Source organism: Astatotilapia calliptera, chromosome 12 (assembly GCF_900246225.1).
Source record: "Astatotilapia calliptera chromosome 12, fAstCal1.2, whole genome shotgun sequence".
Classification (NCBI taxonomy): domain Eukaryota; kingdom Metazoa; phylum Chordata; class Actinopteri; order Cichliformes; family Cichlidae; genus Astatotilapia; species Astatotilapia calliptera.
This window is the reverse complement of record NC_039313.1, coordinates 14,049,447-14,071,574: the sequence shown is the minus strand read 5'-3', so window position 1 is coordinate 14,071,574 and position 22,128 is coordinate 14,049,447. Positions and strand designations below refer to the sequence as shown.

The 22,128-nt window shown below is 40.8% G+C and overlaps 1 protein-coding gene across 4 annotated transcripts in view; it reads right to left on the bottom strand.

The window, feature by feature from the left end:
• The window catches only part of pde4d (phosphodiesterase 4D, cAMP-specific), a 206,100-nt gene that overhangs the window by 43,953 nt on the left and 140,019 nt on the right, over positions 1–22,128 (bottom strand). The window contains exon 1 of one of the 4 annotated variants that reach the window (XM_026186603.1): positions 6,539–8,748. The exons of the other annotated variants lie outside the window; for them this stretch is intronic. Within the exon in view, the coding sequence (XP_026042388.1) occupies positions 6,539–6,627 (89 nt within the window). The 5' untranslated portion in view covers positions 6,628–8,748. Of the gene's footprint in view, positions 1–6,538; positions 8,749–22,128 lie in introns of those variants that run through there. 4 annotated transcript variants of the gene reach the window in all.

The following is a 22,128-nucleotide window of genomic DNA, read 5'->3' as shown; positions in this document are numbered from 1 at the left end:
AAATATTCAATTATTTTAAACAAGTTTTTAACAAAAACCCAAATTTGCTTCAGTTCAAAGCTTAAAACTTCCAAAGCCTACACTTAAAAAAACAGGCTCTTCTCTTGAACATGTTCCTGCCTTTACTTTGTCCCTCTCACAGTAAAGACTGCTGAGCTGCACTGTCAAAAATTACAAGTCTGTAGTGGTACTAATGCAAATGCATAATGCTTACATAGGCTTCTTTAATGGCTTAGTAAATACTGTCAGGGCACAGAGAAACTAGGCTGATTTTTACTTATTTAGAGAAGACACAAAGGCAGAAAGTCTCTAACAGACAGCTTCAGCGCTTGCCCTGTGTACCAAGTTAAATAGAGAATATGTGCAGGTAGTGTTGTCACAAATTCGCTCAGTGTCCACGTTCATTCCTTTCCTGCTGCGAGAGTGTTAATCTCCACCCCGCGAGTGAGAGTCTGTCTTACCGGATGGATGAGAAGTGTAACAGTTTGGATTGTGCAAGTGGGAGTTCCCTCAAAGGAAGCACTCAACAAATACATTCATAAAATGCCAGTGCTTATGAGAATACCGAGAAAGGCGCATTATGTAGACTGTTTAGTCTGTTTAGTTTACTGGTTATAAAAAGAGAATGGATGTGCAGCACCTGTAAAGGATCTCTAACTCAATGCACCAATAAAACTGAAACCGAAAATCTGTAACAAGTCATTGCAGTAACATTTTGACTGTCCAGGTTAGTGGTTTTATGTGGACCTGAATGTTACTTGTTGCTCAGCTTTATAATATAGCAAAATATAGTAATATAGAAAAAAACAAACAAGCAACAACCCAGAAATACATCTCAACAACTAACTTCACCTTCCTTTGTCTTGGGATTGGAATTAGTTGAAATAACAAAACTGCTTGTGTCTGTAATATTTCCAAATCCAGTCAGGTATGTGTGCATGCAAGAATGTGTGTGTGTGAGTGTGAGGGGACTCCCTCTCAGCCTAAATCCTCCTAATCTGTTTCTATGCCTCCTCATAAATGCTGCCGTCATCATGGCAATCCTAATCCCCATCATCGTCACGAGCAATTCCCCCCCAGAGACAAACTCCGTCATCAACATGTTTTCCTGCTATTATGAGGTAACTCCCAGTACGTGTGTGATGTGTCCGTCTCCTATGTCTACGATACGCATCGCAAGGGAGGTGTCTCAATTAGACCCGGCTGATGGGGTGACTAAGAACTGAAAATTAGCATAATTTTTATGGATTACTAAACACCTGTTTGGCAATGAAAACCTACAAGGGCTTAATCATTAAATAACAAAAACAAGCAGCCAAGAAATGAAAGCCATATGACCCTTGACCCCAACACACCTTCTATTCTCCACATCTTTTTCTTTCATTACAAGTGTTTGTTTTTAGCTGCGCTGACAGTTTATAACGAGCTGCCGCAGAGGGCGGCTTTGTTCATCCAGGAAAGGGCCTGGGCCCGATAACATCTGCTGGCAAAAGAGAGGTTTTGTTTAGGTCAAACAGTGACGTACAAAGCTATAATGATATTTCCTAATTTCTTTGTTTTTTGCCATCAGCACTTTTGAATCAACAATGACATTTGAATGTCAAGAAAACAAAATGATCATGGAACAGCGAGCGGTGAAGGACCTTTGTCAATAGGCTGTGTAGCATGAAGGACAACGGAAGTAAGAAAATGCTAATTATAGTTGCCTTGAGCCCAAATCTTAACATTCCATCTTTTGTACAGTCAACAGGCCATGGATGGATGGATGGATGGATGGATGGATGGATGGATGGATGGATGGATGGATGGATGGATGGATAGATGGATAGATGGATAGATAATCTCCCTGTCCCTTGATCTGTGTCTATTAATCAAAATCATATCTGTGTATATTTCCAGTTGAGAGCTGTATTTAAAGTTCAAAACTGAAAAGACCAACACACTAAATACTGTGAGTGCATTTTTTTAGTTTTATCACCCACCAGAATATTAATGCAAAGATACAAATGGCATATGATTATTCAATCATTTTTTAAATGCTGAAAGCAGTCCATCATTAACTCAGCAAACAAACAAAGGTTGATTCATTTTATTTGTCTGGCCTGGATAAAATTGATAATTGATTAAATAATTTTAATACTGCCAATGCAGCTAAAATGTGTTAGCCCATTGTTGTCTGCCAAAGTGAAGGCGTGCTTTTGGCTGTGCGATGCTGTAATGAACAACAACAAGAGCGCCTTTGGACGCTAGTTGTCATGGACTGCATCTCTTTGGGTATATTTCATGTAACACATGAGGAGTTGCTGTATTACACACAGGAGAAAGGGATCAACCGTGAATAAGAGGCAGCATAACACAATGAGAAATCCAGGAGCAGCAATGTGTGAAAGATACATTGGATGATGAAGCAAGTGGAAGGCTGGGGAAAAAGAAAATCTCAAGACTGCCAGTACTGACTGAGTCACTGTGTGTGCTCTGACAGACACGCACCAACAGCAAGATGTCCTGGGAAAATAGCTGTGAAATAATGATCATTTAGCAATTCAAAAAAAGGGGCTAAATGAAATTTCTCCAACAGAGAGATGGAAACACTGCTGTTGAGTCTTTAAGTCCGCAGCAGCGTGTGCCAAACAGAGAACCTCAAAAATATAAGTAAAAACATGTCAGCCAGGCTTCAAGGAAGTTTATATTCAAGCTGGGATGGCAAAGCTCCAACTAAATTCTTACTAAAGAAATGCTTGCACAATGTATGACTTTTATATGAGCAGAGACTACATACAATAATAATTCAGCCCTTTTGTCGTAGGTGTTTGCCACCCAATCTGCTTTTGTACTGTAGATTAATTAAATAGTCATAGATCTTTTGGCCTGACTGGGCTGTCAGATATGCAGCTGCTGGCTTCTCTGTATGGCTGAGAGTGCAGACAAGTTATAACAGGTCATCACGTTGACTTGATGCGTTTGAAATTGGTTATTTTATTATTTGCTCTGAGGCAGACGTGGCTCAGGTTGTGGAGCAGCTTGTCAACTAATCGCAAGGTTGGCTCCCCCTTACCCATCCACATGCATCCAAGTGTCCTTAAGGCAAGGCACAGAGGCCCCAGTTGATCCTAATGGCAGGCAAGAACCTTACATGGCAGCTCTGTAGGCGCTGGTACATGAGTGTGTCTGTGCATGAACGGCAACCGTGCTGCAAAGCACCCTGCAGACCAGCTAAGCTTAAAATTTACAATCGATTTAAGATGCATTTGTGTATGCAAACCATAGCAGCCAATATCATTAAAATATAACCAGCAGTGCAGCGAAGAACCTGGTAGATTTCTGCTTCAAGAGACACCATTCAACAATATCCTGTTACACTGCTGGGTCACAGCTTTCTTGGCACAAACTATAGCTAGTATTTTTCTTTTCATGATGCTCTGATTTGCACTGTAAAATGCAAAATAATCTGAGCTGCATACAAGCCAGGAGCAGTTATCAATCATTTCATTCACCATACACCGATCCAAAGCAGGTAGAAAGAATGCGGCGTGAGAAAATGTGTGAAGAAGAAACCGTGTTAAACTGTGTGGCCTTTATATGGGGGAGTGAATTGGGAGAGCTTTTAATAAGGCTGAATATATCAGCATCACACTGCACAGTAGGCTGGCAAAGATTGATGCTGTAGGTGAGCAGTAACGCTGTATTTCTCTCTCTCTTCCACACACACATACATACATATACTCCTGTTCTCCGGGACGCCAGTGACTGATGACTTTGTCTCCCCAAAAGTGACAGCAGGTCTCTGCAGCCTCCAAAAAGCCCATTTTAAAATCTCTGCCTCAGTCCCAGCAAAGTAACTCAGAGTGATAGAAAGCAATCTAAAGTTTGGCTGGGATTGGCCCAGAATCAATGACAATGTGCAGTGGGAGAAGGCCTCAAAGAAATGAGATAACAATGTCTTGTGTCTTGTTATCTTACTGACAAAATGCGGTACATCTGAGGTAGCCACCCTCGGGGCCAACGACAGTTAAGGACAGGAGGGAGAAATGGAAGGGAATGAGACCTGATGTACTCCAACTGCTTGCATTTTTTTTTTAAATACCCCTCAAAAATGTACTATTTGACAGTACAGTAATAACTGACAGTGACAGTACACACCACCAATGTAAAGCAGAGGGAGGAACAGAGAAAAGCGATGCGGCAATTCATTTCCAGCCCATGTTCTAAATATAGACTCTTCTATTCTCTCTCCCCAGCCTGTAAGGCGCTGGATTCACTTAATTGGATTACTACACACACTTTTCATTTCCTTTCTGGTGAGTGTTTAATGAAGTTTAGACAATCATACATCTCAGTTTATTCATTGTGGGCCTGTGGGCAACACCCAGCACAGTCAAACATTGCAGGACGGAGCAGTTACTGCACAGCTCTCGAGAGCCTGGGTATTTTAACTTCAGGTATACAGAGGCTGGAAGCACGGTGATCGATACAGATGCAAAAAGTAAAAATAACCTGACAATAATGCAGTGAGGAGGCAGAAAGAGGGAGAGAGAAAGAGAGGGTGCATAATGTTCTTCCATGGCTTGTGCAGTGAGTCGCATCTGCTCAAATGCGTTATTTTAGCTTTTAAAGGTTCAACGAATCCAGTTACGTATTCGCGTGTGGGTGAGTGCATATATGAATTCATATTTTAGACAGGAATGGATTTATCTTTTTAATCTTTATCAGCCTTCTTCTCTCAGTGCTTCTTGACTCGTATGCCACAGGTTTAACACGCAGAGAAGGGGATGTGTCCATTATCACGGTGGAATGAATAGCTCCTCCTGAAAGCTCCTCTTCACTCACACACCAACATATCAGTCAGTGCTGTAGAGAAAGGGGAGGGGGGGGGGGGGGGAATCCTGCCTGAGGTATAAACCGAGTCTGACAAGCACATCGCCCATTTTCAGATACAAGTCTCTGACAACTGTGACAGGCGTGAATTGTCCAACACTGTCACGATATTTGCTACATCCATCCAATTCAGCACCGCAGTGCATTCCAGCAGACTGTGAACCGCATTAGTGAGATTTTGCTCCAGTAAATCAAAGAATCTCATCCATGGAAGATTATACAAATACCTGTAATAGCTTTGATTATTTATGATTGTTTATCATTTGTGGCTTGTGAATTTCAGGTGAAGCAACAAGAGAGTAAACTAGGTGCAAATGAAAATGCAAAAACCTAAGACAGGCTTGGATGGTAACGTACAGCGACTTACCACTTACAGGCTAACTCACTTAATCTTTACACAATAGGCCCCTATAGCCCCAGGCTATGTTTACACAACCTGACATTGCATGCATGATAATCACTTCAGTGTATGTGGAAAGAAGAAGAAGGAACCAGGATGTTTTGCTGTGTATCTGTTTACAGTATGTGCATGTACAGTGTTACCAAGGAGGTACTGCTTTTGTAATCTGCTACCTGACTGGAAGGTAAACCCTGTGTGTGCATGCAAGTGTGTGTTTGTATACATATGTCTCACTAGCTGGGTGGACACGCTTGCGTGTATCGCATCCATCTGCTTCATCACATTTATTCTTCTGTGCTCTTTCCACGTCTACAGAATTTTCACTGTCTCTGCTGGAAATGTCACTAAATGGTCCCGTGTTTGCAATATTCAGGCGAACAATACACTCAGTTCATGGCGGGGTTTTAGATTCGACATCTATTTCATGCATTTATCATGCACATGCTGTGCAAAATAAGCAGATATGTCAGCCGAATTATCCCTCTGCTTTTACATGCATCATGCACCAGTTTACACTGGGATAATCCTAAAATACTGTGCGCCATACCAAAAACATGGTGAAGCTAGAAGATCAATAAATAAATAAATAACACATCAGTCCTTTTCTGAGTGCACTGACATTAAATCTATTTTGCATGATTAGCATGAGAAAGTCAAACCACTGGAAATAAGAATGCTGCTCATATCCCAACAGCCCACTCTAATGACATCACTGACTGCTGTGTCCCTCCCAGTTTGAACATAGCTGGGAGGCAACTATTCCCATAAGATAGCCATCCTAAGTATGACTAATCAAAACAACAGCAATAAAAACCTAGCAGCACGGCCCTTTTATCAAAATATTTTTCCAGCACTCAAAAAGGGGTCTAAGTGTTAGAGCACCCACTGTGAGCGCGTGTGTGTGTGCGTGCACTATTCCTGACTCGCTCTCACATTTATGGATCAACTGAAGCATTTAGTGTGGGAGAAAATGACAGGAAATGTCTGGCCCATTAAACAATAAATTTCCCCAAACACATCTGAGCCAAGCTCGGGACAAAAATGCCACAAGGCTGGGCTAGGCTAGACCTAAGGGAACTCTAACCATGCTATAAAATCAACAAACGTGCACAAACTGTGCGTGTGCTAATACACAACTTCACGTGTTTTAAATTAACTTCTGGGGAAAAAAACAGAACAAAACAGTAAACCCACTTGAAGATAAAACCAGAAACAAACAGTTTCAGCTGCATGTTTAAAACCGTCACCACTACAAATACTCACCATATCCAGGAGTGCCTTCTAAAAGGAAAATGACCGAGGTGCATCATGGACCTGTCAGTGGGAGCACCTGGGCATTGTCCAGGCTTCATACCAAAGCTGTGTCAGCGCTGGTCCCGCTTCCTGTTAACCTTTCACCCCTTAGGCACCCCTTTTTAAAAAAAATCTATTTAGCTATATATCCACAAACACTGCCCCACAGTGTACGTGGGCCGCGGCACATAATGTAGTGTCCCATGGTAAAGTTCACTGTTGTAATGCGTACATTCAGACCAGTTCTCAAGTAAAGAATGAGCTCTTTCTGAGTTTCCAGCTTCACTTGTTAGGTCCTAGGGCATCATTACCAAAAGCGCCAGCTTGTATCTAACAAGGCAGTCTCACAAATCAAACTATATAGCACCATAAAATCCATTGAGATCCTTAAGGAAGATAAAAATCCTGCTAAATGTGACGGCTTAAAAGAAAAGAAACGTAAACTGGAAGAAACTGAAAAGCAGACTTAAGCCCAGTGTGAACTCAGTTTTTAAGTGAGAGTTTCAGCAGAGCGAGCACACAGGCGGCCACCCAGCAGGACCAGCTAAGCTCTCCGGCCGCTGCTCTTTTTTCCGTGGGATTCTTCCGGCAAAGGTTTGGAAATTACTGTCCCACAGCCACATGGTGAACCGGTTCAGGGACTCATTCCTCCGGAAAGCATTCCTTTTCCTGACAGCCAAACGACGCCGGTTGGGGAGGCAGCGGTAGTCACACCAGCATGACAGAGCATGTTACACACAGAGTCACTCACACATTCACATTTGCTTTCATCCTCTCGGCTTTGCCCCCTTTGTCTCTATTATTTTGCGTCTCCCTCTCTGTTCTGCCCTTTCACAACCTCCCAGGGAGCGAAGCGAGGAAATAGAGAGGGAGAGAGAAGAAAAAAACAAAACAAAACAGAGAAGCGTCTCTTCAGTATCTCGCCGTCTCCCTCTGTCTCGCTGCTGATCGTCTCTGCCCTCCTTCTTCCCGCCTCCCTCCTCCCTCCAGTCAGTGGGATGTCCTGACCCTGTGTAATAGGTGTGCCTGCCCTATCCAGTCAGCTAAACCTATGGATCCTCTTAACACTTCATTCAAGAGAGGAACAAGACAGCACATGTGCAACTTACACACACACGTACACATACACAGAAAACCTCACTGCATAATCAAAATGTTGACAGAAGTAATCCCTTTCATTTCCTCCCCTTAAATCAGCTGCTTTACGTTTCATAGTAATGTGTGTTTGTCTCCGTTGGAGCCCTCCTTCGTCATAACAACGCAAGCACTGCTGCTGCCCTGTCAGTTTGTTTTTGACTTTTGCCACTCTAAGCACACCCTCTGTCTGTTTCTGGCGTCTGCGTGCATGCCGGTGAACCATGAAATTTCAAACCACATAAAGAAAAACCATTGTTTTGTTTTGCTTTTTCTTTCCCTTGCACATATTTGTGTGTATAGAGTGTAACTGGCGCCTACAAAAGCATATAGGGGGCCTTCCAGGCAGGTTTGTCTCAGAAAACTTGATGTACAGGATGTATAATGCATTCCTCTGTTCTTACACCAGCGGCTCCAGATGGACTTTTAAATTCTGACTGTAAGGAATTTAAAAAAGTAAATGTCATGCTGTCTTTTATGTATACTCGGTTACAACAATAACCAGATAAATCACAGCATATCTACAGTGGATTAATTTCCGTGTCAGTAAGAGTACATGTCTGTCCGGTGCAGCAGTCTGCCTGCCTGAGTGTGTGTGTGTGTGTGTCGTGTGTGCGTGTGTGTATATGCGTGTGTATGTGTGTGTTTTATTAAAAGCCATAGCTGTGGCTAAGCTCCAGTAGCTGCGGTCTGAAAAACAGGATCCAGCGCTGCTTCTTACACACATCCTGCCCAACATACACGTCAGCAGCTTCTCAACTCCTGCCAAGAGTCAAACCACCTCGCAGCCTCTCTAAGTCTGCACCTTCAGCCACAACAGCCACTCTTAAACAGGGCGGAGGAGTGCTGAATGTTGAGGAATCTCGCTTGTAGGGAAATGAATGCTGAAGAAATGCGGCTCGTTTGGGAAATGTGGGGAGTCTGTGTGCATGGACGGGGCCGGGTTGACAGCTTAGGCAGCAACTGGGAGTAAAAATAAAATTTAAGTGTCTTTAAAAGTTAAACAGGGGAGCAGCTAGAACGCACTGAAGCACCTGTTATTCATTATATACACATACAGAAAAACATTAAATCTCCATCTGTCTCTCTTCTTTATTCCCGAAACAGTCATATTGTTACAGAAATCATGTCTACAAACGGAAAGCAAACTCACATGTCTAATATATATATATATATATATATATATATATATATATATATATATATATATATATATATATATATATATATATACATACATACATACATATACATACATACATATACATATATATACATATATATACATATATACATATACATACATATATATACATATATACATATATACATATACATATATGTATATATATATATATATATATATATATATATATACATATACATATACATATATACATATACACACATATATATATATATATATACATATATATATATATATATATATATATACATATATATATATGTATATGTATATATGTGTATATGTATATATATGTATGTATATGTATATATGTATATATATGTATATATATGTATATGTATGTATGTATATGTATGTATGTATGTATATATATATATATATATATATATATATATATATATATATATATATATATATATATATATTAGACATGTGAGTTTGCTTTCCGTTTGTAGACATGATTTCTGTAACAATATGACTGTTTCGGGAATAAAGAAGAGAGACAGATGGAGATTTAATGTTTTTCTGTATGTGTATATAATGAATAACAGGTGCTTCAGTGCGTTCTAGCTGCTCCCCTGTTTAACATATATATATATATATATATATATATATATATATATATATATATATGTAGCTCGTTAACGGAGATTTGCCGCGTTGTGGCGTTAACGTCATTTCAACGAGATTAACGCTGACAGCACTAGTGGGAACACAACGAATATGACTGCACATTTACGCCAACATCATCCTAGTGCAAAGACAAGTGGAAGCAGACAAAAACAACAAGCATGCATGCTACAAACTTTACCCGAGTCATTTAGACAGCCGTTAGCACATGATTCTCCTTATGGGGACCTGATATGTTTAATATTGTGGAGACGGAGGTGTCGTTTGGTCTTGCTTCCCATGAGCTAGCCAGGGAGCACAGCCGTTTATTGACATCTGCAGAAGAACACTGCCGCTAGCTAACCGCTCAGCGCGGCAACCGCACAGCAACAACAACAACACACAGGGCGCCCTCTGACCCCGGAAGGACACACCGTCGCAGCGAGAGGGCGTCACCCGTCACTATGGCAACATAAACAAAACATAACTGTACAAACAGAACCCCAAACAGCCCTGACCCGCTACATAGCCCCCACCTAAGGGGTCAGTCGTCCCCGACGACCCCATTACCCCACACAAAGTCCTGCAAATGTCCAGGTGCCTTCTTTTGGCGCACCGGCCGGTCACGACCGGCGGGGGGAAAGTCACTCGGGTCAGAACATGGGGTGCCACCATCATCCCACTTCTGACACCAATGTGGCGAGCTCAGACAACGAGGAGACGGAGGTGTCGTTTGGTCTTGCTTCCCGTGAGCTAGCCAGGGAGCACAGCCGTTTATTGACATCTGCAGAAGAACACTGCCGCTAGCTAACTGCTCAGCGTGGCAACCGCACAGCAACAACAACAACAACACATAGGGCGCCCTCTGACCCCGGAAGGACACACCGTCGCAGCGAGAGGGCGTCACCCATCGCTATGGCAACATAAACAAAACATAACTGTACAAACAGAACCCCGAATAGCCCTGACCTGCTACAATATGCTGCTGAGAATATAGCCCAGAAGAAGCGGATAGTATAGCTTTTATTTTGGAAAGAGCCATTTCTCTGTAATAAACTCTGTTTTCCAAAGATGAGTGATTCCTCAATCAGATACAGAGCTCGCAAAATCGCTAGCCCGACGTCCTGGGGCTAGCGATTTTTCCAGTCGCGCTACCAAAATCTATCTCTGCCCCGGGCTATTGTAGGAAGGAAAATATATGTCAATGCTTTTGCATTCTTTCGGAAATGTAGCTGGGTAATTATGTCATTGGCATCGATGAGCCACTGTCAATATGTGACATATTGAAATCGCGTTTGAATTTGCGCTTGTTTTTTGCTTTCACTTTGCAATCGCGCCAACTGTGTATAGAGAGCGACAGCACTGATTGGTGAGTGATGATAATTTGCGCACCAATTCCTCTGACATTGTCTTATCAATCATTAGCTTACTATGCAAACATGACAAGTGAAATCTCCCGCAGCAAGCTTAAACATGTGAGAGGTTGATCGCGCAGAGAATCGCTGAGCGTTATGCGAGTGCGTGTGTAAAAGCAGCAGGATATATATTTTAGTTCTGCTGAGCCAAATAAGACAGGTCAGGGTGAAGAAGTGACAGCCAAAGAAAAGCTTACTGCAAAACGGAAAAGTTATTACAAAGCAGACTATAATGCAAAAAGAAAGTGCAGCTTTATGGTTTCATGGACAAAAGAATTTCTGTGGCTGCAATATTACGAGCTAAATAATAACCAGGGCTGCACATAAGTGGTCCGCAGGTGCACATTCGCTGTCAAAATAAAAAACGCGCACAAGATAAGAAGTTGCAACGCGTGTTTGCGTACATAAGATTTTCAGGAGGAGGACAGACATTTGTTTAGAACTCTTAAAGATGTCGAAGAAGCTCCTTTAAGCAATTACTGTGATGTTCCTCCACCTCCAAAGAAATGTCAGAAGGAGTCCGAACCACAAAAGAAGCACGTATTCTCGGAAAAGTAGTTGCAGGAGGTGAGCTGGCTTCAAACAAATGATGAACGCACAGAGATGTGGTGTGGAATGTGCCGTAAAAATTTAATAAATGACAAATTAAAAAGGCATGAACATTTTTTTTGTATCGAAAAAATATCGAACCGTGACACCAAAGTATCGAACCGAACCGAACCGTGAATTTTGTGTATCGTTGCACCCCTAATATATATATATATATATATATATATATATATATATATATATATATATATATATATATATATATATATATATATATATATATATATCAGGGCTCTAGACTAACTTTTTGCCATGGGCGTGCCGGTACGCCTAACTTTTTAAAGTTAGGCGTACCGGCACAAAAGTTAGGCACACACAAATTTTATAATAATTTATATAATATAATGTGTTTTTCTGGATACACTGTGCTTTTTCAGCATTCAAAGATTGATGACACCGTGTCAGAGCACTGGCTATGAATTTCAGAAGGATCAGGCCTTAACTTAACAGAAAGATTAGCAATAGTTCTTTTCCTATTACAGCTACAACCACTTCTGTCATGCCTAGGCTGCTCACTAGGGCTGGGTATCATCACTGATTTCTATAATCCATTCGATTCCGGTTTTCAAAGTCCCGATTCGATTCAACTTAGCCGCAGACAGTCAGAAATATTATAATTCTGATCATTTATCAGTACTGACTTGATCAGAATTATGAACATCACAGCAGATGCCTTTGTGTGAAAGTAACTGAGAATAAAACAGAAAAACATGAAGGAGATTTTCCTGGTCTGGCTTTTTATAGCAGATAACCTTAAAAATATTCTACAATGTTCTGCATATAAAGTTTAAATTTCTTCAGTATTGAACAACAGAAAAAATAGGCTTTCTTGTCTGAGGTCATTTAAGTGAAAAAAAGAAAAGAAAAAGACAGCAGCCGACAGCGCTGTAAACAACGGTAGACTGGTGGGTAATAAGCGAATGAATAATACAGAAAACAGAGATTGGAGACGGGAAACTGTTCTTGAAATACAGAGAGAGATAGAGAGAGAGCTACAGTGGGGCAAAAAAGTATTTAGTCAGCCATCGATTGTGCAAGTTCCCCCACTTAAAATGATGACAGAGGTCAGTAATTTGCACCAGAGGTACACTTCAACTGTGAGAGACAGAATGTGAAAAAAAAATCCATGAATTCACATGGTAGGATTTGTAAAGAATTTATTCGTAAATCAGGGTGGAAAATAAGTATTTGGTTACCTCAAACAAGGAAAATCTCTGGCTCTCACAGAGCTGTAACGTCTTCTGTAAGAAGCTTTTCTGTCCCCCACTCGTTACCTGTATAAATGGCACCTGTTTGAACTCATCATCTGTATAAAAGACACCTGTCCACAGCCTCAAACAGTCAGACTCCAAACTCCGCCATGGCCAAGACCAAAGAGCTTTCGAAGGACACCAGGAAAAGTATTGTAGACCTGTACCAGACTGGGAAGAGTGAATCTACAATAGGCAAGCAGCTTGGTGTGAAAAATCAACTGTGGGAGCAATCATCAGAAAATGGAAGACATACAAGACCACTGATAATCTCCCTCGATCTGGGGCTCCACGTAAGATCTCATCCCGTGGGGTCAAAATGATCATGAGAACGGTGAGCAAAGATCCCAGAACCACACGGGGGGACCTGGTGAATGACCTGCAGAGAGCTGGGACCAAAGTAACAAAGGTCACCATCAGTAACACACTACAACGGCAGGGAATCAAATCCCGCAGTGCCAGACGTGTTCCGCTGCTGAAGCCAGTGCATGTCCAGGCCCGTCTGAAGTTTGCCAGAGAGCACATGGATGATACAGCAGAGGATTGGGAGAATGTCATGTGGTCAGATGAAACCAAAGTAGAACTTTTTGGTATAAACTCAACTCGTCGTGTTTGGAGGAAGAAGAATACTGAGTTGCATCCCAAGAACACCATACCTACTGTGAAGCATGGGGGTGGAAACATCATGCTATGGGGCTGTTTTTCTGCCAAGGGGACAGGACGACTGATCCGTGTTAAGGACAGAATGAATGGGGCCATGTATCGTGAGATTTTGAGCCAAAACCTCCTTCCATCAGTGAGAACTTTGAAGATGAAACGAGGCTGGGTCTTCCAACATGACAATGATCCAAAACACACCGCCCGGGCAACAAAGGAGTGGCTCCGTAAGAAGCATTTGAAAGTCCTGGAGTGGCCTAGCCAGTCTCCAGACCTCAACCCCATAGAAAATCTGTGGCGGGAGTTGAAAGTCCGTGTTGCTCGGCGACAGCCCCAAAACATCACTGCTCTCGAGAAGATCTGCATGGAGGAATGGGCCAAAATACCAGCTACTGTGTGTGCAAACCTGGTAAAGACCTATAGTAAACGTTTGACCTCTGTTATTGCCAACAAAGGTTATGTTACAAAGTATTGAGTTGTATTTTTGTTATTGACCAAATACTTATTTTCCACCCTGATTTACGAATAAATTCTTTACAAATCCTACCATGTGGATTCATGGATTTTTTTTTCACATTCTGTCTCTCACAGTTGAAGTGTACCTCTGGTGCAGATTACTGACCTCTGTCATCATTTTAAGTGGGGGAACTTGCACAATCGGTGGCTGACTAAATACTTTTTTGCCCCACTGTAGCTGTGCATGAAGTGTGATTTTAATAGTCGTGGAAGCAAAACAGCAAAATTCATGACGACATTGATCAAATGTGAAGCGCAGTTTGCTGCTTCTTTTGCTGCTGGCTTGGTGAATTTTGGTTGGAAAGAGACAAAACCTGCAGCTCAGAATCAGCGCAAAAAGACGTAATCACAGCGCGGACCGGACGCATCAGAATCGCTCTACGGGCCGTCGGGTGAGAAAGTCGAGAAAGACAAAGCTGATTGTGATGCGTCGGTCCGTATATATATATATATATATACATATATATATATATATATATATATATATATATATATATATATATATATATATATATATATATATATATATATATATATATAGATATGTATATATATATACACGCACTGTCCCAGCATAAATGTGTGTGTGCTATTGCATAACCCAAGTCACTGCTTTGGGAACTGTTGGTCCCTGTTCTGCACAATGCTGGTGAGCTGTCATGACTCATCACGGAGAAACTGGAGGAGAGAGGAAAAAAATAAAGCGAGTGTAAAAGCAGAAACAAATAAATACAAGAGAGATAGTGACAGCGAAAGAGGAACAGAAAGCAGAGGTATGGCGCAGGGTTGAAGCAGCAATAAATGCCAGCATCTTTAATATATATATATATATATATATATATATATATATATATATATATATATATATATATATATATATATATACACACACACACACACACACAAAATTGTACTATGTAAAAAGTGTACCAGTGACAGATCTAGGTAAGACCGATGAGCTATACATGAAATGCAGCGGTAACGCAGGGCACGGAAGCCTTGAAACAACCTAAGGCTAGCACAATTACATGTTGTTGGCATAAAGTACTGGAACAGTATTAACGTATCATCATCGGTGACCTCTGCTTGTAAGCAGAACAATGTATTTTCCATCTACAAAACATCATATTTGAATCAGGCCTTTTCCATTACATTAGCGGTCTGCGTCTATAACTGGGCATCGGGGGGGGGGAAAGGGCTGGATTACACAACGGAACAAGTGCGTATCGATTGCATGATGTACTGACATTTAGCAAAGTACTTTTCTTTGGTTTGCTGCAAATCGATTGTCCAGAGAGCCCAAGCTGAACAACCTCTGCGGTCTAGTCATAGAGCTGGCCCAACAGCATGGCCTGCCAGCAGCATAACTGCTCCAGGTGTTTGCAAACCAACACTCCTTTGACTCTTGACGCTCTAAATAACCCTCAAGAAATGTAAGGCGAAATTTATAACAGTGGAATCAATACTGTGTTAATCAGTAATGCCTAATAAACATGCTGTGACATTCAATTAACAAATTAAAAGGAGAATTATATCAATACAAGCCCACAGATCTGGCAGTTTAGCAACTCAATCAAGGCATCTGTATGAAAAAATTCCACCTATTTTACATTCAAATATCAGAGCAAATCTCTCTAGAGGTTGACAGAAAACTGGGCCTGGTGTGCATTGCTCCTCTGAGGTAAGCCAACTGTCCATCACTCTGAGTGTCACCCTGGAAATGCCTTGCCCCTCCCCCCTTGCCATTCAAAGATGGTTATGCAGTGGCATTTCAGCAAAGGTTAACTCATTCCCCCTTCAAATCAGATATTTGTAATTAGATTCCTACATCTAATGGGGACACGGAGGTTTCAAGGGCCGTTTAAAAAATGTGAAGAATGTTTAAGTAGCCACAAAAATCACTCACTTGTGCAATGGAGAGGTTTTACAACTCTTTGATTCTTAAGTCAGACCAACAGACTGAAGGGAGGGGCTTAATTTATTAGGAAAATATGCAGTGTTACAACAAAGCAGCAGCTGTGGTTAGTGACGCAGAACGTGTGCTGTGCAAACTCAATCAAATAGCTCACTTTCACAGTGATGAAAACTAGACTGCATACGTTTAGGTAACTAAGAATTGAAAACACATCAAATTCAGGCCTATAATGAAAGTGAGTGAAAGATGACTAACAGCACAAATCTGCCACAGTAAAGATTATCATTCAATTTAAGCTTGTGCCAATATTATGACTGCATTTGCTCGGCAAAACAGTTTAAGTACAATGTGACGAGACTAACAAACAAACAAAAAAAATGTTCCTTAGCAAACAAAAAAAATGGATTAAGATAAATTTGACAGGTGCCTAATGTGCCTAATTACACAACAAAAATATCTATACATAAGTGAGAGTTAGACTCTAACACTGTGTCAATCTACCACACACAGATAGTTAATCCATGGATGTTCTCATCAAATGGTAAATGGCCTGCATTTGTATAGCGCTTTTCTAGTCCCTAAGGACCCCAAAGCGCTTCACACTACATTCAGTCATTCACCCATTCACACACACAGGCGATGGCAAGCTACATTGTAGCCACAGCTGCCCTGGGGCGCACTGACAGAGGCGAGGCTGCCGGACACTGGCGCCACCGGGCCCTCTGACCACCACCAGTAGGCAAACATGGGGTTAGTATCTTGCCCAAGGATATTTGGCATGCAGTCAGGAGGCAGCCTGGGATCGAACCACCGACCTTCAGAGGCTGACCTGCTCTGCCACCTGAGCTACAGCCACCCCAATACAAACTATGAGTTTAACAAAACTCAGGCCTAACATCTGAAGAGTCACACTTGAGCAAACATGACTGAAATAAATAATTCAAAGCGAAGATTCAAAGCGAACAGACACGAGGCGAAATCTGCCTCAATTAATAAGTCGTCTCAATGAGACGGTGGGCCAGACAGCGCGGTTAAAGGCTTCACGAACATCCCGTTCGAAACCACCATTGTAAATGGTTAGGTCTATTTTGAATTCTTCGCAAGGCTGTTCTCTGAGAGCAGGTACAGATGGGATCGTGCTGAAATATCAGCGGTCCATTACCAAAGGCAATCCTCGCTACAACACCATCTGGTGAGGATGGCTCTCACTAACAGTTGGTGCAATCAACTACGCTCTTCTCTCTGATACCTTCATTATCCAACTACTTACAGAAGTAAATGTTACTGCTTTAAAGTGCCAATAGTGGAATAAAAGTTAACATGCTTATTGTAATTTATTACAGAAAACCTGCTAAGAAACCACATTTAAAGAAGCTTTAAAGAACAAAGAGCACACAACTGCTTAAATACAGAGCACTACACTAGGTATGGCTGTGTGATTATTTACCTGTAATTGCCCACTGACTGCTACATGAAGATATAGGATATTTTTGAAAATTATTAGAAAATTCTCTGGATAGTTTTTCTGTGACTTGTGCCGTGGAGTCACGCAGTATGTCCAAAATGACAAGTCTCTTAAGCCCTAAACTGTCATGCGTATGTAAATGTCCATGTGCAGCCTACAGATCACAGTACTTTCTAAGTGTTGTGTCATCTGGCGGCATTGCGCTTTTGATCTGTTGCCATCAGAGAATAAATGCTGCACTGCACATTTCAAGGACAGCTTTGTACCAGGGACATCAAATTAAGATCACCCACTCACCCCACAGGGGTAAGTACATTTTGGAGGCTGGTGACTGTGGGAGCAAATAAAATTTCACTGCTCTACAGTCAGATGACTGTTTTGTATCCACTTTAAAATGCAAGGGTGCATTGTTGCTCCTACCGCTCACTGCTACGGATCAGACAGTTTGAATTTAAGGTATGCTCTTTATGCAGTTTTGTCAGGATTAGATGCTGAAATTGTGTACATTATAAAAATGCTTGATGCCACAGTTTACGTTTGTTTTACACATAATATTAGCAACTAGAGCTGGGCGATATGAGATTTTTTCATATCACGATATGTTTTTTTCATTTCAGGCGATAACGATATCTATCACGATATAAGCCAAATAACTATATTTGTAAGATTTAAATGTGCAGTTGCTCACAAGTAAAATGTGAAATAATCAGCAGCTTGTTTTTAAATATTTATTTCCCATAATAAGTTCAACAGGGTAGATGTACTTAAGGAACATGAGACTTTTTCAGATAAATAAAGGCAAATATTGCAAACTACACAAAAGGCAGCTGCTAAAGCGTTTACGTTTCAAAACAGAACAAACGAAACAGACTAAATTGTCAATTCCACTTAGAAACAAAATATTAATTCTAAAAATAAATCTTAGTTTGTTTTACAGAAGAACAGACAAAACTGACTAACTTTTGTCAATATCAAATAAACTGAGAACTAAAAGGAAATTCTCAATCTCTCCTTGTTGTATAGCTTAGCTTTTCAAACAGTTTTAACAGTTACTTTAGTCTGACAAAAGCCGAATGACGAATTAGCGCTTCCAGTCAGAGACTGAGGCTACGTCCACACGTACACGGGTATTTTTGAAAACTGAGATTTTCCGTTTTCGTTTTAAAAAATAATCCCGTCCACACATAAAGGCAGAAATGAAACAATAACGCGGCGCACAGTGTGACGCATGCACCAGTTTATTGTATTTCCAGACTTGCTTTCGGCACAATTTACAGTGCACGCTACTCTGTTTTTTGTCAGACTTGAAATAGCCGAAATACCTTCACACTACGGAACTTCTTTGGCTCTTCCGTTCGACAATCTCTCCGGCATTGGAACCATCATCTGTTTTCTCTTCGGTCACGCTCTGTTGATTTTTCTAGTCGGCACACTCATTTCCTCCATTATGCGCTGGCTCCATTACCCGCTGGCTGCTTCCCAAACAAACACACGTGCGGCTTGGCACTTGTGCTGTACGTAGCAAGTCACGCGACGTGACGCTGCGGCTGTGATTGGTTCAGCTCTGCGCTACTGAATTTGGATCGGCTGACCTTTTTTTTTTTTTTTTTTTAAGAGGACAAGAGCGGCGAGGTCTATCGCGATAGCTTAATTTCTCTATCGAGTAAAAGTTATATCGCGATACATATCGTTATCGTTCTATCGCCCAGCTCTATTAGCAACAAATACTTTGTTTAGTTTAATAGTAAAATGTGCCTGTTTTTATCCTACTAGAACAAGTCTTCTTTAAACGGAGAATATAGAGAGTAAATCTAGCATATAGAGAATAAAAAGTCCTCTGTGGGATATATGAAGCTGTCTAAAGCTCCTGTCGAGCATGCACTCAGATGACATTCAAACACATTTCATGCCTGAGTGACCATAATAGTCACTTTGCCTTAAAAAGTAGCAATGGCAATCTCACTAGATTGGACATTTAACATTTACATATCACTTTCAATATGAAACAAGACTGAGCAGTGCACAACTGCATTAATGGATAAGCAAGAGCATGATTCCAACTGTACATGCGTCTGTCTGACTTTCTCAACTCACTATGAAAAATAGTGGCGTTGGAGAGGGCTCTAAATGCCAATGTACATAACAAAAATCGAACTCGCCCACTTTGTCTGCCTTTCTTTTAGTGTTTAAATATTAACACAAAGCCAACTGCTAAGTTGGGGAAAACCAGCCCAAAGAGCACTTAAAAAAAATGTTGTGGTCACAGTGATTTAACTGGAGAAATGAGTACCTGACCCCTCCTCACTGCTTTTGTTACATGGGAAAACCAAGTGTTAGATGCTTGGCTTGGGTCTGCATGGTGTCATTTTTAACATGACTTCTCTGTCGGGACTCTTCTGAAAACCTATGCCACAACCTGATGTGTACATCTCTAGAAATGCGATGCGTTGACAGAGCTGGCAAATTTTGCTCTGTTGGATATCGTCGATTCCTCCTGTGTATTTCCGGCTACTTTTTAACAACGTTTTTTGAGTGGATGGTTGAAAGAATAATAAGGAATAGTGCAGACGCTGGAACCACTCGTGTGGGTAAGTCAGCCGTTAGTGAAAGTGTATCTTTTGAAATGCGTTGGTTATAGCAGTAAGTCACAACTTTTACTTCAAATGTCAATATTCTTGGTTTTTGGTTTATGGGCCACTTATTCAAGTGGACAAGTCAGCAACTATAGGCAACTAAAGAAATTTGCTAGCAATCAGAGCAATCACAAGAAACAAGTTGGAGATAAAATATTTTTCCCTAGCAACTGTAGGGGAGTGGGGGAGTCGCTAGTCTGTAGTACTGTGTGACTGAGGCCTAACTGCTTGCTGCACAAGTCTGTAGAAAATGTTAAAATTAATTAAATACTTAATTAAATTTTAAAATAAATAATCCAGCGTTATTACTGATTTTAATAAACTGTGAGTGAGATTACTGTCTTACAAAGAAATATAAACTTTCAGTAACATGTTACTTTGTAATTCAAATGAGATACCATGTGTTAGAACATCCTTCTCACAAATGGAAACTGTTCAATTTAATTGTCCGTTTGGCTTAAACTGTCTCTGTTGTTTTTAATGCTGTGGTCCTCTCTAGGCTTGTTTGTTAATGATGTAGAAAGATGTCTAGTCTACATACTGTTTGCAGATATGTTAAAATAGCTTGTACTGTATATTGCTATCATATGTATACAGTTTGCCCAGGGTCACACTGCATTAACATCTGCGTATATCCTATCCAATATTCCCCGTACCTCCATTACCAGCCTTGGTGTCAGCTCTGTTGCTGAACTCCTCCAAAAATAGACTTCTCCTGCATTGCACCAACGTTGTGTCACAGTTGCAGCCAAAGCATTCGGCTGGCTCCCCCTGCATTGTCTGTGCCTTAATCACAGCACTGGATGAACCCAGTGTCTGGGTGTGATTAGTAGTTCCTCTGAGGGATTATATGACCCAATGATGACCTCCTCTGATATGCTAATTACTGTAGGCTCAGGGGAAAATTCAGGTGGCTGTTACTTAGATACCATTCAGCCTAGTCTGTTTATTATCAGCAGCAGCAAAAAATTGTCTTAGAAAGTATGACTGTTTTGTCCAGTCATTTTTCGCACGCGAAAGCTTTTAATGTGACACCAAAGCCTACTGGAATTTGTGCACCTGTTCGTTTCATTTATCTACCACATTAAAATGCACATTTCATTTCTCATAAGATGAGATTTTTATTTTCAAAGTATTTTTAACTGCTTTCAACTCAGAAGACAGGCATTTGAAAAAGATTTTGATAGACATATGATATCTTTTATGAACTGTCTGATACACTGTGGACTAAGACTGCTTTAATCCACACTCTGTTTGCTTTCATTTGGCTCAAACATGTGATTGTCAGTATGCCACTGGAGGGTAGAGTGATAGTTTTATGATTTATACATCATATCCAAGACAAAGAAGCATTTGTGTTCTCTAGCAGCATAATCTGCCCCTGATATTGTACCATGTGGCTGCCGGCTGTAGCTGAAATACGATTTTGAAAGAAACAGATAAGGTAGTAAACAGTGACAGGACTGCAGCCATACAGAACTCATCTGCATGAGGCTCCAAAGCCTCTTTGCTTTCATATAAGTTTATCAAAAAGAAACAAATTCAAATCAGATGAACAGTTTCTCTGATCTGTACTTTTATCTCTGTGATGCTGTACTTAACCTTGTTAGCTAGGTTATCTGTGCACTAAGCTAGCATATCACACATATAATAAAATAGCTAGCTTACTGTTACCATCTTGGTTTATCTTGTTGGCTTCTTATGAGCACAAAAGCCATTGCACAACTAAAACTGATGATGGCTTTTGAAAATATTTGTTCAAAACCAAAAACACTGAAAATTTGCTCCAACTGTACCATGAGAAAATTTCACTCAAAACTATAAATGTCAACTTTATGGTGGGACTAGAAGAAATGACAGAATCACCACATTCACTGAGATCCACACTAAAATGCGTCATCTGGGAACCACTGACGTGGTGGCCACCAATTCCAGACTCATGGCTAAAAACAGTCAGGGAGAAAAGAAAGACGAGAATAAGGAAGAATATACCCCTTCAAGCCAATGAGCTACACCAGAAAATTCCTTGAAAGACGAAATGGTATGTATGGCTTAAACATGGGAATGACTATACTGAAGGAAATTTGTGTAATGGAAATTAGTTGCAAGGCATCTCCCTCTCATGTGTTCTCTGACTGTCCTAAATTCCA